The 16850-nt window shown below is 47.1% G+C and overlaps 1 protein-coding gene across 6 annotated transcripts in view; it reads left to right on the top strand.

The window, feature by feature from the left end:
• PRKX (protein kinase X-linked) overlaps window positions 1–16850 on the top strand; it is a 109695-nt gene that overhangs the window by 67378 nt on the left and 25467 nt on the right. For all 6 annotated transcript variants that reach the window (XR_010154750.1, XR_010154751.1, XR_001714057.4 and 3 more), the window contains exon 4: window positions 4355–4474. Coding sequence is in view for 3 of the 6 variants with exons in the window: in XM_016943616.2 (XP_016799105.1) it covers window positions 4355–4474 (120 nt within the window). In the remaining 3 variants the exon portion in view is untranslated. The remainder of the gene's footprint in view (window positions 1–4354; window positions 4475–16850) is intronic.

Raw genomic sequence — 16850 nt, 5'->3', positions numbered from 1 at the left:
CCGTTTCTCTCTGTCTCTCTCTTTTATTTATTTATTTATTTATTTTGAGACGGAGTCTCACTCTGTTGCCCAGGCTGGAGTGCAGTGGTGCGATCTCGGCTCACTGCAACCTCTGCCACCCAGGTTCAAGTGATTCTCCTGCCTCAGCCTCCTGAGTAGCTGGGATTACAGGTGCCTGCCACCGCGCCCAGCTGATTTTTGTAGTTTTTAGTAGAGACAGGGTTTCACCATCTTGGCCAGGCTGCTCTTCAATTCCTGACTTCGTGATCCACTTGCCTCGGCCTCCCAAAGTGTTGGGATTATAGGCATGAACCACCGTGCCTGGCCTCTTTTTCTCTTTTTATTGTGGTAAAATACACTTAAAATGTACCATCGTAACCATCTGTATTAACATTTTTTCTGTTTCAGAATAGGGTCTTCCTCTGTCAGCCAGGCTGGAGTGCAGTGGTAGGATCATGGCTCACTGCAGCTTCCAACGCCTGGGCTGAAGCAATCCTCCTCCCTCAGCCTCCTGAGTACTTGAGACTAGAGGTGTGAGCCACCATGACTGGCTAACTTTGAAATATTTTTGTACAGACAGGGTCTTGCTATGTTGCCTTGGCTGGTCTGGAACTCTGAGGCTCAAGTGATCCTCCCACCTTGGCCTCCCAAAGCGTTGAGATTATAGGCATGAGCCACTGTACCCAGCCCGTTTGAACCATCTTGCCGTGCACAATTGAGTGGCATTTATTGCATTTACCATGTCGTGCAACCATCACCTCTGTCTAGTTCCAGAACATTTTCACGATCCCAAAAGAGAACTTGTATCTGTTAAGCAATTATTCCCCATCCTAAGCCAGGATGGTCTCATCTTAACTTGATTGCAGCTACAAAGATCGTGTTTGCACATAAGGTCCCACTCACAAATACTGGGGTTTAGGACTTTAGGGGGTGCACCGTTCAGCCAGTGCAGGTGTGGTGGAAGGCGTGGGCATTAAGAACACAGGAGTCATTGGATATCTATACTTTATAGATAATCCTATCCTTAGCTCTGTTTCTCCTTCGTTAACATGGCCTCCTCCCTCCCCTCCCCCCGGCCATAGTGAAACTAAGAACAGTGAGAAAACTGAGAACAGCAGGTGTCACCTTCCTTCTACCCAAAAGCCAGGTGAGCAAAAGGAGATAGGAGCAGGGAAGTGGATAATTCACTGCCCAGACCAGTGGTCTCGACATAACACTCAGGCTGTCTCATCTCATATTCATTCACGCAGTCAGCATCTCTCCATAGCAGCGTATGTCTCTCTGTACATTCAGCTAGGCATTGGGGCTTTTTGCAGGAAGGAGTGACTCTAACAGGGCAGGAGTCCTCCTGAGGCAGTTAGAACCTGGATACTTATACAACCTTAGGTGTGTGTCCTTACCCTAACACGGAGCCAAAAAGAGCCTCATCTTTCAAAAGGTAAGTGGAGAAGTTGCAGCTAATGCCTGTAGCATGACCTGTGGCCTCTACCTGGGCTTCATATCAGCTAAGATCTAGGCTTTTAGCTACTTTCAGGCCACTTTGGATGGGCTAGAAAGGTGGAAATACAAAACTAGCAGGCCAGTAAGTCGCTCGTCTTGCAGAATGACAGAAGTGTTGTGCATTGAAGCAGCCAGGGTGTACTTGGAGTTGATTCAACTGCTGGGCAGGGCAGGGGAGAGCGTGTTTCTAAAATAGTGCGCATTGTACTTTCCATTTGTAGACTTAATTCTAATGAGTGAGAAGCACTTAACAGGACCACAAGGTGGTCCCTGTTCCATACTTAGCTCTAACCTGCAGATCGAGAGTAAGTCCCTTCCACATGCTTCCATGGGAGGAGAACTCAATTTCTCTCCTTGTCTTCTTTCCTGGTTTCCTGACTTATATCTGCTAGATCCTGCAGTAATTTTTTTTTTTTTTGAGATAGTGTCTTGCTCTGTTGCCCAGGCTGGGGTACAGTGACACTATCATGCTCCCTGCAGTGTTGACCTCCTGGGCTCAAGTGATCCTTCCATCTCAGCCTCCCGACTAGCTGAGACTACAAGCGCACTTCAGCACACCTGGCTTTTTTTTTTTTTTTTTTTTTTTTTGTAAAGGAGTGGTCTTGCTATGTTGTCCAAGCTGGTCTGAAACTCCTAGCCTTAAGCAATCCTCCTGCCTCAACCTCCCAAAGTACTAGGATTACAGGTGTGAACTACCATGCCTGACCTGTGGTACTTTTATTTCATGGATGGCCGACAGAATTTGAAATTTGGATGGCAGCCAGTTTGTTGTTATCCCAAGGGCTTACAGATTAGTGTGGAAAAATCTGTTGTCTGGAAAGAGGTGGGGTATGGAGGTGTGGTGGAGAAGGGAAGGAAAGATAACAGTAACAACATTTTGGGTGGGTTCCTGCAAGCAGGAAGCTGAGGAGCTGAAGCCAAGATACGTGCCCACACCACTGCAAACAGTGCGGACTCAGGCAAGATGTGCTGGGTATAAAATAGGCTTTGCACATGCTTGATACATTGTGCAAAGAACTTGAGAGTGGATAAACATGTATATTACCAGATTCTGTGGAACTTGTTTTTTGTTCTCTTTACATTCAACTTAAAAAATAAGGGTTTCTTCTTTCATTGATCTGAGTGGTGGGAGGGAAGGGTCTTTTGCAAAGCATCTCTATATTTTTTCCCTCCGAGGGTGTTGCTTCTTTCTGCCTGTCTACAGACAGGCTCCACACACCAGGGCAGCACTTGGCAGGAAGGGTGGATGTGGCCCGCATTTGTGCTACAGGTCTGAATTACTGAAAGCCCGAAGTGACATTCTACCCAGCAGTAGAGCGCCAATGGAGTACGGCCCAGACAAGGCCCCCTCTCTGGGGTTACTGATACTCAGCTCCTTTCCAGCCCATGAGTCTTCCAGCTTCTGCTGCAGTCCTTGTTATCTTGCCCTGACTTTATTTAGCAGATTCTTCTGTAACCAAAATGCAGGTTCAGCCGCTCGCCGTTTGCAGAGTGCAATTAGCAAGAGCGTGGTCTAGTGTAAAGAAAGTGATTTTTTATTCCAGAGCTTTCTTAGGGGAAGAAGTACAGGCTTCCTGCTTGAGGCCACCCCTTTGCTTTTGGAGCACAAAGCAGGCACCTTTAAAGGAAAATGGCATGCAGGGGAGGAAGTGTATTTCTGTCTTTACACTGGTTTCCAGGGGGCAAGAAATGTTTTTCTGGGGGGGTGGGGGTGGGGGTGTAAAGAGCCAAAGAGAACATACATAAGCTTTGCAAACCATCCAGTCTCAGTTACAAGTACAAACCCAGCTCTTGCACCTTTTTTTTTTTTTTTTTTTAAGAGAGAGTCTCACTCTGTCGCCCAGGTTGGAGTGTAAAGTGCAGTGGCGCATTCTTGGCTCACTGCAACCTCCGCCTCCTGGGTTCAAACATTTCTCCTGCCTCAGCCTCCGGAGTAGCTTGGACTATAGGCAGGCATCACCATGCCTGGATAATTTTGTATTTTTAGTAGAGATGGGGTTTCACCATGTTGGCCAGGCTGGTCTTGAACTCCTGGCCTCAAGTAATCTGCCCACCTTGGCTTCTCAAAGTGCTGGGATTATAGGTGTGAGCCACCATGCCCGGCCTAAGCGAGTTCTTGAATTATTCTTTTCACTGCCACTTTTTTTTTGGATAAAGGATTTTCTTTTTACTTAATTTTATTTATTTATTTATTTAAAGAACTTTTAGGTTCAGGGGTACACGTGCAGGTTTGTTACATGGGTAAACTGTATGACACTTGGTGTACTGATTATTTTGTCACCCAGGTAATAAGCATCATACCTGACAGGTAGATTTTCCATCCTCATCCTTCTCCTGTGCTTCTCCTTCCAGCGGCCAGGTGTCTGCTTTTCCCCCTCTCTGTGTCTGTGTGTCCCCACTGTTTAGCTCTCACATACAAGTGAGAACATGTGAGTCTACTTAGGAGAATGGCCTCTCCACCTCCATCCATGCTGCTGCAGAGGACATGATCTCGTTCTTTTTCCTTTAATTAATTAATTTTATTCTTTATGATTTATACTAAGACAGGTATAAATAACTCAAAAAAAATGAGGTTTTTTTTTTGCTTCTGAGTAACAGTGGTAACAGTACCAGCAACAGGAGCAAGGATGATAAAACCAATTCTTAGCTTCCAAGCCCGTTAAGAAATGTTTCTATGGAAAGAAATCAGCGAAAACAATGTTACTGTCTTTACACATTAAAATATGTGCACAGGAGGGTAAACAGAGCGTGGTTTTACTCAACGAAGTTATTGTAACAATCAGAGCTTCTAAGGTGACTGCATTAGCCAAGCACCACTGAGTGTTGTGGGGGCCTGTCTCTGTCGCCCATATAGGACTTGGACCCTCTGTGGAACACCCGAGTACCTAGCCCCCGAAGTCATTCAGAGCAAGGGCCACGGAAGGGCTGTGGACTGGTGGGCCCTCGGCATCCTGATATTCGAGATGCTTTCGGGGTAAGTAGAGTCTCTGTAGAGAATCTTCATCTTACAGGCCAGCACCCCCTTCCCCCACCCATTCGTCCACTCGGCATTTCTGTAACCTTGAAAACGGTACGTGAGTGTCACAAACACACAGTGTGGCTGCACACACATCTGCTGCCCTGCTGAGGTTGGCAATGTGAATTAGCAATTGAGCTTGTGTGAATAAGAGGCAAAAAACGCAAACTTGTGAAGGAACCACCCATGCATGCCCATTGAGATTTTTATATTGAAATATCCATATCTTCTTTAAATATACAATTAACATTCTGGGCTGCTCTGAAGGTAGTGAGTTATGTCAGTTGATTTTCACAGTCAGCTACAGATTGAACTCCTTGCTCTACTCTTTTCCCCCCTTATCACTTCTGCACTTGTTTAGTCTTAAAAAGAATTTAAAAATTAAATTAAAAAATGAATCTTCTGCACAGACCCTTTCTGAAGTAACCTGCAGAGCTCAGGAGGGCACAGGTTGGGTCAAGGTAAATCAGCCAAATACAGTTGAGTGGTTTCTGGATGAACAGCCGGCAAGGAAGGCGAGAATATGTTCTTTCCTAAAACCGTATGCCTGTGGTACAGGAAAGGGGTCCCGACCCACACCCCAGCACAGGGTTCTTGGATCTCTCGCAATAAAGAATTTGGGGAAAGTCCATAAAGTGAAAGCAAGTTTATTAAGAAAGTAAAAGAATAAAAATATGGTTACTCCTTAGGCAGAGCAACCCTGAGGGCTGCTGTTTGGCTATTTCGATGGTTATTTCTTGACTATATGCTAAACAAGGGGTGGATTTTTCGTGAGTTTTCCGGGAAAGTGGTGGGCAATTCCTGGAGCTGAGGGTTTCTCCCCTTTTTAGAGCATACAGGGTAACATCCTGACCTTGTCATGGCATTCGTAAACTGTCATGGCCCTGGTGGGAGTGTCTTTTAGTACCTAATGCATTATAATTAATGTATAATGAGCCGTGAGGACGATCAGAGGTCACTGTTGTCGCCATCTTGGTTTTGGTGGCATTTGGCCGGCTTTACTGCAGCCTGTTTTATCAGCAGGGTCTTTGTGACCTGTATCTTGTGCTGACCTCCTATCTTGTCCTGTGACTTAGAATGCCTTAACCGTCTGGGAGTGCAGCCCAGTAGGTCTCAGCCTCATTTTACCCGGCCCCTGTTCAAGATGGAGTTACTCTCGTTCCAACGCCTGTGATACCTGTGTTGGGTGAGATTTGGAAGTCAGGAGAGGTGCCATCCCCCCTGCGACCACATAACAGAGAGGTCGGTCATTTGTTGGGACGTCAGCATGATTGAGTGTTCAAGTCTAGCATATGCCTGAGACAGCTCCACTATGACTTGAGCAGAAACGCAAAGGAAGCACGCAACACTTGGAAACCCAGGACGTGGGCGTCATCCTCGTTCTGTTGTTAGTGCTAAGATGACACAGTAGCGTGGCACTTTTCCAGATAGGAACCTGTAGGAAGGAGTGAGCTACGTGTCAGAGGAACTGTTGCACCGTGTGGCTCTGCACGAAAGACTCTTCTCTAGGATGAAGACGAGAGGAAGCCCAGCCAGCGAGGGCCCAGAACACCGGTTGGGGGAGCCTCTGCCGCGCTTTGCCACAGCCGACACTCTGCCTCCTAGGTTCTCTCTTTTCCTGTTTCCTTCTTTCTTCTGCTTGCCCCCGAGTCTCAAAGACAGACACCAGCGTATCCTCTGAGTGGCCTCCATTGTCGCAAAAGCCAGATCCTCTCTCACATCTCTCTGATTCCCTGCAGGGGGTAAAGACCAGAGTTTTACTGGGGAACCTTCCCTTTCAGTTGGAAACAAAGGAGGGAAGGAAGAGAGGCATTCTCCTGCCCGGAAGGTGTGTCTAAGCCAGATCCTGCTGGCGGGGAGCACCGAGCGCTTGTTCCTGGGGGTGTGGAGCATGTGACATTCTAACATCCACCTCAGGAAATCCAGGCAGTCGCTGACTTTGTTTGGGGAGCAGACAGGGGTCATTGCCCCCGTGTACTTATCTCTGCCCTCTTTTATAAAGAAAGTGAATCCGTTAATTCCCACACTAGCTTAGGGATCAGAACGATGTTGAACAAGCACTACCAAAGAATTCCACCACAAAACCGGAGCCTGAGATGCCGCAGGAGGAGAGTGGAACCCGTAAAAACCTGTATTTCATTGTCTAGCTATCCATGTGTATTGTTTATCATCCATCCATCCATCTACCCACCTATTTATCTATGTTTATATACTTTTCCATCCATCCACCCACCTACCCTCCAACCCCTTCATCCATCCACCCACCCACCCTGTCATCCATCCATCCACCCACCCCTTCATCCATCCATGCACCCACTCCCCCACCCCCTACCCCTTCATCCATCCACCCCCACCCCTTCATCCATCCACCCCCACCCCTTCATCCATCCATGCACCCACCGCCCCACCCCCTCACCCCTTCATCCATCCACCCCCACCCCTTCATCCATCCACCCCCACCCCTTCATCCATCCATGCACCCACCGCCCCAACCCCTCACCCCTTCATCCATCCACCCCCACCCCTTCATCCATCCACCCCCACCCCTTCATCCATCCATGCACGCACCCCCCCACCCCTCTACCCCTTCATCCATCCACCCCCACCCCTTCATCCATCTACCCCCACCCCTTCATTCAATCATCCATCCACCCACCCCTTCATCCATCCACCCCCCAACCCCCCCACCCCTTCATCCATCCATCCATCCACCCACCTACCCCTTCATCCATCCACCCACACACCCCTTCATCCATCCACCCACCTGCCCACCCACCGCTTCATCCATCCACCCACCCCTTCATCCATCCATCCATCCACCCACCCTTCCATCCATCCATCCATCCATCCACCCACCCACCCACACACCTATCCCTGTCTATCTCTATGGTCTACCTATTTTGTATGTATGTATGTATCTGTTTATCCATTTATCCTTATCTATCATCTAAGTTGTCATTTATATATTTATATATCCATCTCTCTCCATCTCTTTATCTCTACGATCTTTTTATCTGTCTACCTACCTGTTATCTATGTATTTACCTATCATCTCTGTCATTCATGTACCAATCTATCCATCTACTTCCTATTTATCTATCTGCCTATCCATCTATTTATCATCTTTCTGTGTAACTGTTTACCTCCCTACCTATCCATCTATCAATCATCTATCTACCTATTCATCTATCTGCTTTTCTATATATCTATGTATTTATCAATCATCTACTTACCTACCTATCCCTCTATCTCTACCTTTCTGTCTATCTAGCTATCAATAATCTACCTACGTACCGGCCTGTTGGTCTTTTGAATTTTCCATTACTCTTTGCTGAGGCATGCCTACAAATCATATAGAACCAAACTTCTCAATATGCACCCTAGCCCATTATGTCCTAGGCAAACCCAAAAGGTTAAAAATAACTTAGGCATATTGATCAGCATCCACCCAAGGAAAAGCACCACATTTTCCTTCAGTGATAACACTGACCACACGAGGGCAGCATTGCCTGAGGATCGTTGTATCCTGTAGTCTAATGGTTTTAAATAGAGTGAGGTTCGTGTGCCCCAAATTTTATTGATTCTAGGATAGAGTAGACTATTATTAGAATACAATATACTATTAGGACATAATATTGTTAGAATACAACATAGAATTATTAGACTATAATTAAAACAGAATATTAGTCTCAGGGTATGCTGAAGTTAAAAATACATAAAAATAAATTTAAAAAGAATAGAATATTACACTCTTAGAATGACTGTATTCGAATTATATAAAGTTACCAGAATTGTTAATAGGCTATAACATTGGAATATTTAAATATATTAGAATATAATAGAATAGAAAATAACCTAATTATAATGTAATAAATCATTAGGCTAATTGAAAATGAATAATTAGGCCAGGCACCATGGCTCACACCTGTAATCCCAACACTTTGGGAGGCCGAGGTGGTTGGATCACCTGAGGTCAGGAGTTCGAGACCAGCCTGGCCAAAATGGTAAAACCCCGTCTCTACTACACATACAAAAAAAAGCCAGGCATGGTGCCTGTAATCCTAGCTACTCAGGAGTCTGAGGCACGAGAATCGCTTGAACCTAGGAGGCGGGTAGGTTGCAGTGAGCCGGGATCGCACCACTGCACTCCAGCCTGGGCAACAGAGGTGAGACTCCATCTCAAAAAGAAAAAAAAAAAAAAAAAGAAAATGAATAATTAAATTAAATGAATAACCGTCTCCCAATCAAAGCCCAGTCTGCTGACCTGTGCATTTCATGAGGCAGGGAGCTATTGATTCACAGTAAGCCTATTTTTATTTTCCTTTTTTCTAATTAGAGTCTATTTCTGGGTGAATATTATTTTTTCAATTTCTCAGCAGCCCTGTGTCTCTTCACATGGGTGGGTGTTTTGAGAGTTACCAGCTTCGCCGACCCCAACTCTCCCAGGCATTCCTGTGCTCTTCCCCAGCTCCGGCCGGCCTGAGCTCGCCTGGACCACCCCAAGCCTTCTCAGTCTCCTGCATCCCCTCCTGCCTGCAGTACATTTTCCTGGAAGCAGCTGCAGGCATCCTGTCCACGTACGCATCAGCTGTGTCCCTATTCCCTGGGAGCCCACTTGTTGCTTCCCGGATGACTGGAGCAGAATCGGAGGCTCGTTATCATATGAGGTTCTGAGACGGTCTGCCTGTGGGTTGTCCACCCCCCTTAGACAACAGCCTGGCCCCTCCTTGTCTTCCCACTGCTTTTTAAACGTGCCAGGAAGCCTGACCTGTCCCCCTGCCCAAAGGCTGGCTTCCTTCCTCCTTCCTTCTTTTCTTTTTCCCTTTCCTTTCCTTCCCTTTCCTTTCCTCCCTCCCTCCCTCTCTCCTTCCTTCCTCTCTCCCTCCCTCTCTCTCTCTCTCCTTCCTCCCTTCCCTTTCCCTTCCCTTCTTCCTTTCCTTTTCCTTTCCCCTCTCCCTCTTCCTTTCCCCTTTCCCTTTTCCCCTTTCCCCTTTCCCCTTTTTCCTTTCCTTTCCTTTCCTTTCATTTCCTTTCTGTTCCGCCTCGCTCTGTCACCCAGGCTGGAGTGCAGTGGCACAATCTTGGCTCACTGTAACCTCTGCTTTCTTGTCTCGCTCTGTCACCCAGGCTGGACTGCAGTGGCGCAAATCTTGGCTCACTGCAACCTCTGCTTCCCAGGTTCAAGCAATTCTCCTTCCTCAGCCTCCTGAGTAGCTGGGATTACAGGTGTGCACCACCACGCCCAGCTAATTTTTGTATTTTTAGTAGAGAGGGGGTTTCACCATATTGGCCAGGCTGGCCTCAAACTCCTGACCTCAAGTGATCCACCTGCCTCGGCCTCCCAAAGTGCTGGGGTTACAGGCGTGAGCCACCACACCCAGCCAGGGCTGGCCCTTTCTCTTCTACTGCACATGCTGCAGGCTCACCTGTCACCTGCTCCCACAGCCCTCTGGGGCCTCCCCTGTTCTCCTGGGCCATGCCCTGTCTCAGCAGCCCATCTGTTTTCTTTATACTGATTAGCAGCTCTGAAACCATCTACATTTTGTATGTGTTGACTGCCTCTGAGAGCAATGCTCCCAAGCTGCTCTCCTCACCTCCTTGAACCCGGAAACTTCTGGTGGCTGGAGGGAGGGCACTGCTGCACATACAAGTGGAGCCAGCCTGCAGTCAGAGTCCTCCTGCTCCCTTCGCAGCCCGTGTCTGCACCTTTCCTATCGCAGCTCCATTTGCTGGATTCCCACTCTTAGCAGGATCAAGTGAGACTGTGCCTTGTCTGTGTTATTGCTTTAAGTGATTATCTCAATCTTCCACTAAGCACAGAGAAAACCATCTATGTGGTAAAATCTGCCATGTGATTAGGAAGGAGATCATATCATGATGCAGATTTTATTTTCATGGAATGAGACATGTTTAGGTCAGATGAAAATTGTGTGGCACATTCTGGAAGAAAATCAATCATGCACTTTCCAAGGACCCAAGCTCAGCTCCGATTTCTTCCATCCTATTCTCTTTCCTCATCCATTTCTGTGGTTTTATTCTCCCAGAGAGTTTAACTCAAGAGTCAGGTAAAGGCTGGACGTGGTGGCTCATGCCTGTCCTCCCAGCACTTTGGGAGCCTGAGACAGAAGAATTGCTTAAGCCCAAGAGTTCAAGACCAGCCTGGGCAACATAGTGGGACCCCATCTCTACAAAAAATAAAAATAAAACTAGCTGGGTGTGGTTGTATGTCCCTGTAGTCCCAGCTACTCAGGAGGCTGAGGTGGGAGGATTGCTTCAGCCCAGGAAGTCAAGGCTGCAGTGAGCTGAGATTGCACCAGTGTACATCAGCTTGGGTAACAGAGCGAGACACTGTCTCAGAAAAAGAAAAAAAAAAAAAATCAGCTAAAGCATCAAGAACAAAACACAGGGACACACAAGACATACAGCAGAGTGCAGGGTAAGAGAAAGCCCCCGGGCCATCTTGTCTTAGTTGTGACAGCAGTGATTCTCAAGTGGCATCCCAGAGGACTATGGGGTTCCTGAAGTGTGTTTCAGCAGATGAGTGAGATCATTTTTCCAACGACAGATCTGAATAGTGATGAATTTTCTTCATAGGTGTCAACTAAGACAATACAGCATAGCAGACAGGGTGCAGAAGATCCTAGAGAAGGTGGAATCTGTCTGCAGTGGAGCCTCTTCCACGGGGAGCATTAGGCATTGTGCAGTGGTTCTCAAACATGTTGGCCTCGGGAACCCTTCAACACACAGCTCAAAGTTATTAACAACCCACAGAACTTTCATTTCTGTGTGTTACAGCTGTCCACACTGACTACATTTGAAATTAAAGTAGAGACTGAAATATAAACAAACAGAATACATAAATAATATATATGAGAAGTTAAATAATAATCAGAGGAGAACATAGCATTTTTAAATGAAAAAAAATGTGTAACCACACTTTCTAGAATTAAAACCATTCAGGCTGGGCATGGTGGCTCACGCCTGTAATCCTAGCACTTCAGGAGGCTGAGGTGGGAGGATCACTTGAGCCCAGGAGTTGGAGGCCAGCCTGGGCAACATAGTGAGACCCCATTTCTACAAAAAATAAAATGAAATAAATAAACCAATTAGCTGGGCATGATGGTACACGCCCAGGGTCCCAGTACTTTGGGAGGCTGAGGCGGGAGGATCACTGAGGCTGGGAGGTCAAGGCTGCAGTGAGCTGTGGTCTCGTCACTGCACTCCAGCCAGGGCGACAGAGAGACCCTGTCTCTAAAAAGAGAGAAAACATTCGTGAGGAGATTGCCCGTATTTTCTGGGTTTTGTGAATCTCTTTAGTGTCCAGCTTTCACAAGGGCTGCTGGCCTCTCCTCCCTCCGTCGGCAGCCTGTCTGCTGTGCTGCGTGGTGTTTAGTTGAGGCATAGGAGAAAATTCATCACTATTCTGAACTGGAGTCAGAAAAACGACCTCAGCCATCCCTAAATTGAGGTCGGGAAGCCACCCTGGGACTCCACTTTGAGGGCCACTGCTGTGATGCCCAAGTCAACGTGCCCGGGGCTATATTTTCACCCTCCACTCTGCCCCAACCCTCACACGCCCCAGTGCTTGCTCCTTCTGCTTTAACTGGCCCTCAAGTTCTTTCTCATCTCCCACCTCAGCCTCCCTGATTCATCTGAGGAGCACAGATTTTATATTTATTTATTAATTATTATTATTTTTTTCTTTAGAGGGACCCTCGCTCTGTCACCCAGGCTGGAGTGTAGTGGCGCGATCTCAGCTCACTGCAACCTCTGCCTCCTGGGTTCAAGCAATTCTCCTGCCTCAGCCTGCCGAGTAGCTGGGGTTACAGGTGCGTGCCACCGTGCCTGGCTAATTTTTGTATTTTTAGTAGAGATGGGGTTTCGCCATGTTGGCCAGCCTGCTCTCAAACTCCTGACGTCGAGTGATTCACCTGCCTCAGCCTCACAAAGTGGTGGGATTACAGGTGTGAGCCACCACGCCTGGCCTAAATTTTAGTTTTTAATCTGAAGGTATCGGGACAAGGATTTTTGAGGAAGAAGTCAAGGTGGGATGAAATTCTAGTGAAATTCTAGTGACGGCTTTCTTCTTTTCTCTAAAAACCCCTGCCTTCCTTTTCTTGAATGCATTTCCAAAGCACCTGTCTTCCAAGGCCAGCCCGGGTCCTCAGAACTGGGGCAGGTAGTGTGTTAGCTGATAGTTTAGGAGGGTGTTTTTCCAGCTGAGTAGGAGGGAGAACATCAGCTCACAGCGCCCAGGGTATCTCTGCCTGCACCATCCACTTTACTGGAAGATGTAGATAGGCGGAATGGCTACATTCAAATTTTACTGGCAAATGATAGAGCTAGTGGCACAATTGGCGTAAATTTTTTTCATTTTTCTTTTTTTGTTTTTGCAGACAGTTTTGCTCTGTTGCCCAGTCAGGAGTGCGGTGGTGCAGTCACAGCTCACCGCAGCCTGGACGTCCTGGGCTCAAGCAAACCCCCACCTCCGCCTCTTGAGTAGCTGGGATGACAGGTACACGTCACTGTACCTGGCTAACTTTTTAAAATTTTTTTGTAGAGATAGGGTCTTGCTATGTTACCCAGGCTGATTTCAAATTCCTAGGCTCAAGTGATCCACCTGCCTCGGCCTCCCAAAGTGCTGGGATGAGAGCCGTGAGCCACTGCATGAGCGTTTTTTTTTTTTTTTTTTCTTTTGAGACAGGGTCTTGTTCTGTGTCCAGATTGGAATGCAGTGGTGCAGCCATAGCTTACTGAAGCCTCGACCTCCTGGGCTCAAGCAATCCTCCTGCCTCAGCCTCCTGGGACTACAGAGGCTGTAGCTGGGAACACAGGCACACACCAGCACGTCCAGATAATTTTTAAATTTTTTGTAGAGACGAGGTCTCACTGTGTTGTCCAGGCTGGTCTTGAACTCCTGGGCTCAAGCAGTCCTCCCGCGTTGGCCTCCCCAAATGCTGCGATGACAGGCATGAGCCACTATGCCTAGCCTGGTCATGAATTTTTCAGGCGAAAATCTCGAGCTTGCATTCATGCTGATTAGCAGATTGTCCTTGCAAGTGTAGCTGTCACCACAGATCAATTTAACTTGCTTAATAATGCCAAATGCCGTATAATGAGAATTTATTCTCCACTTGGTAAGAATTGGAAGCAGTCTGTATGTTTAGAGACAGAAATTTGAGGGTTTCAGAGGGCACTGCCCAGGCGTCCGGGGGAGTGCTGTTTCTCAGACACACACACACACTGTCTCTGCTTTTTCTTTCAGGCAAGATCATCAGTTAGTGCTCACTTATTATTTATCTTTTTCCGCTTATTAATACCTTTCCCATGATCTTATGTAATGTCTACTGTCCAAGAGCACTTTGTTTAATATTCTCCATAAATGTTTTTAGGTATGTATGAGACATTTGCTCCTGGAGTTTAATGCTCCATTCCTGTATTTGTGCATTATTCACACAGCTGAATGTATTCACACAGGGTCGCCCCCCAAACCCGGAGAGAAACAGGAATACAACTCCCCCAACTACTGTTAGAACGCTGCGGGCAGGTGAGGGAGGATGGGCTCAGGAGGTTGTTAACGTCTGAGGCGGCAGGGTTGGCGCAGATCGCATGAGTGTCTGTACTCAGAGCTCTGCTTCCCAGCCTGGCCTGGGTGGTTTTTCAGTACATTGTGGTGGCTTGTAACTCCAGGACCAGCGACCCAAAGAGATACCCTATTGGGAAACTCACCTTCGTGCTAAAGTGCAAAACAAGCAACTGAAATGTTATTTAAGAAGGAAGAAATGCTGTGTTAGGGCCACGTCGCACGCACCTAATCATTTACCTTTCTCTGGTAACTTTCATTTCCTCATGTAACCCACCCCCACTTCTCTGTCACCTCTCCCATTGATTTCCATTTTTGTACTTCGTATTTCTCCTCTTTGTTTTTCTTTGAATTTTTCTCCACTGCAGTGTATTGGACAGTTCACGTGTGTAGTTTGACGTATGAATGTCCTGACGCTGCTGTTAGAAACTACCACAGACTGAAAGGTTTAAACAAGAGAACTTTATCCTCTCTTAGTCCTGGAGACCAGAAGTTTGAGATCAAAGTGTCTCAGGACTGCACTCCAGGGAAGGATCCTTCCTGCCTCTGCCAGCTCCTGGGGGCTCCAGGCATCCCTGGGGTTGTGGCCACATCACTGCAGTCTCTGCCTCCACCTTCATGTGGCCTTCTCCTCTGTGTCTCTGTCTCCTCTTCAGTCTCTTAGAAGGAAGGCCACCTGTCATTGGATTTAGGGCCACCCTAATCCAGGACGATCTCATCTCAAGATCCTTCAATTAATCACATCTGCAAAGACCCTATTGCTGAATAAGGTCTCATTCCAGGTCTGGGCATTAGGACGTGGACAGATCTTTCTGAGGGCCACAGTTCAATCCACTACAGGTGTATCCAGTTCCCTCTGGAGGCTCTAGGGGAGGATCCTCCCTGCCTCTCCCAGCTCCTGGGCGCTCCACGCATCCCTGGGCTTGTGGCCGCATCACTGCTGTCTCTGCCTCTGTCCCCATGTGGCCTTCTCCTCTGTGTGTGTCTGCCTCCTCTTGAGTCTCTTATGAGGATACCTGTCATTGGATTTGGGCCTACCCTGTTCCAGGATGATCTCATCTGAAGCTCCTTAATTCTATCTGTGAAAACCCTGTTTCCCAATAAGGTCCCATTCACAGGTTGTTGGGGCAAGATCATGGATGTATCTTTTTGGGGACCTCTCATTCCGTCCACTCCACTGAATTTTGTTAAGGTCAGGAAGTGATTTGGAATCTACAGGAGAATTATTTTTGCTCATGGACATTTCTGATAATCAATGAGTGTGTCATTTGAAAGCTCCATTTTATAAGGTATTTCCGTTGCTAGCATACCTGAATTAGAATATCTTAAGTCAAAAGAAGCTAAATGGAAAACATGACTTTGAGCCAATATAAGTATCTGTCCTGATCAATATGAGAAAATCTCAGAAGTACAACTTGTGCCACAGACATGTAAGTGTCTAGTATACGCTTACTGGTTGATGAAATGGTTTGGCTTTGTGTCCCCACCCAAATGTCATGTTTAAATGTAATCCCCAGTGTTGGAGGCGGGACGTGGTGAGTGGTGGTTGGATCATGGGAGTGGTTTCTGACGGTTTAGCAACATTGCCCTAGTACAGTCTCATGATAGAGTTCTCAGGAGATCTGATGGTGTTAAAGTGTAGTACTTCCCCCTTTGCTCGCTTTCACTCATCTGCTACCATGTAAATGTGCCTTGCTTCCCCTTCGCCTTCCACCATGATTGTAAGTTTCCTGAGGCCTCCCCAGCCATGCGGAACTGTGAGTCAACTCAATCTCTTTTCTTTTCTTTTTTTTTTTTTTGAGACAGAGTCTTGCTCTGTCGCCCAGGCTGGAGTGCAGTGGCGTGATCTTGGCTCACTGCAAGCTCCGCATCCCGGGTTCACGCCATTCTGCTGCCTCAGCCTCCTGAGTGGCTGGGATTACAGGCTTCCGCCACCACGCCTGGCTAATTTTTTTGTATTTTTAGTAGAGACAGGGTTTCAGTGTGTTAGCCAGGATGGTCTTGATCTCCTTGACCTCGTGATCCGCCCACCTTGGCCTCCCAAAGTGTTTGGATTACAGGCATGAGCCACCGCGCCTGGACTAAATCTTTTTTGTTTATAAATTACCCAGTCTCAGGTAGTTCTTTATAGCAGACTGGAAATGGACTAATACAGTTGAGTTCTAGATGTTCTTGGATTTATCTTGGTCTTTGCAGTTTTAAGTATATATATTTTTTTAGTTTATTTCACATATTTTGAACATTTCTAGATATTATTAAAGTCTCTTGGTTTCTGCAGCAGGACTGTAATCTTTTTACTACAGTCAACAAAGCATAGTATGACAATCTTGTTTTTACACATGCACCATTTTCAAGGCTGTATTTGCATGTATTTCTGTCTTTTTCCTGGGCTCCAGGGGTCAAGAAATGCTTTTCTTGGGGCAAAGAGCTTTGGTCAGCTTTGCAGACTACCCAGTCTCAGTTACAAGTACAGACTCTGCTCCTGCACCTTAAAAAGTAGTCACATAGTGAGACCGCATCCCTACAGAAAGTAAAAAATTAGCCAGGCATGGTGGCACACACCTGTGGTCCCCGCTACATGGGAGCCTGAGGTGGGAGGATGGCCTCCTGGGGTAGGTCGAGGCTACAGTGAGCTGTGATGGCACCACTGCACTCCAGCCTGGGTGACAGACTCAAACCCTGTCGAGGCTACAGTGAGCTGTGATGGCACCACTGCACTCCAGCCTGGGTGACAGACTCAAACCCTGTCGA

The sequence above is a fragment of the Pan troglodytes genome, chromosome X (genome assembly GCF_028858775.2).
Source record: "Pan troglodytes isolate AG18354 chromosome X, NHGRI_mPanTro3-v2.0_pri, whole genome shotgun sequence".
In the NCBI taxonomy this organism is placed as follows: domain Eukaryota; kingdom Metazoa; phylum Chordata; class Mammalia; order Primates; family Hominidae; genus Pan; species Pan troglodytes.
This window is presented reverse-complemented; position numbering and strand designations above follow the sequence as displayed.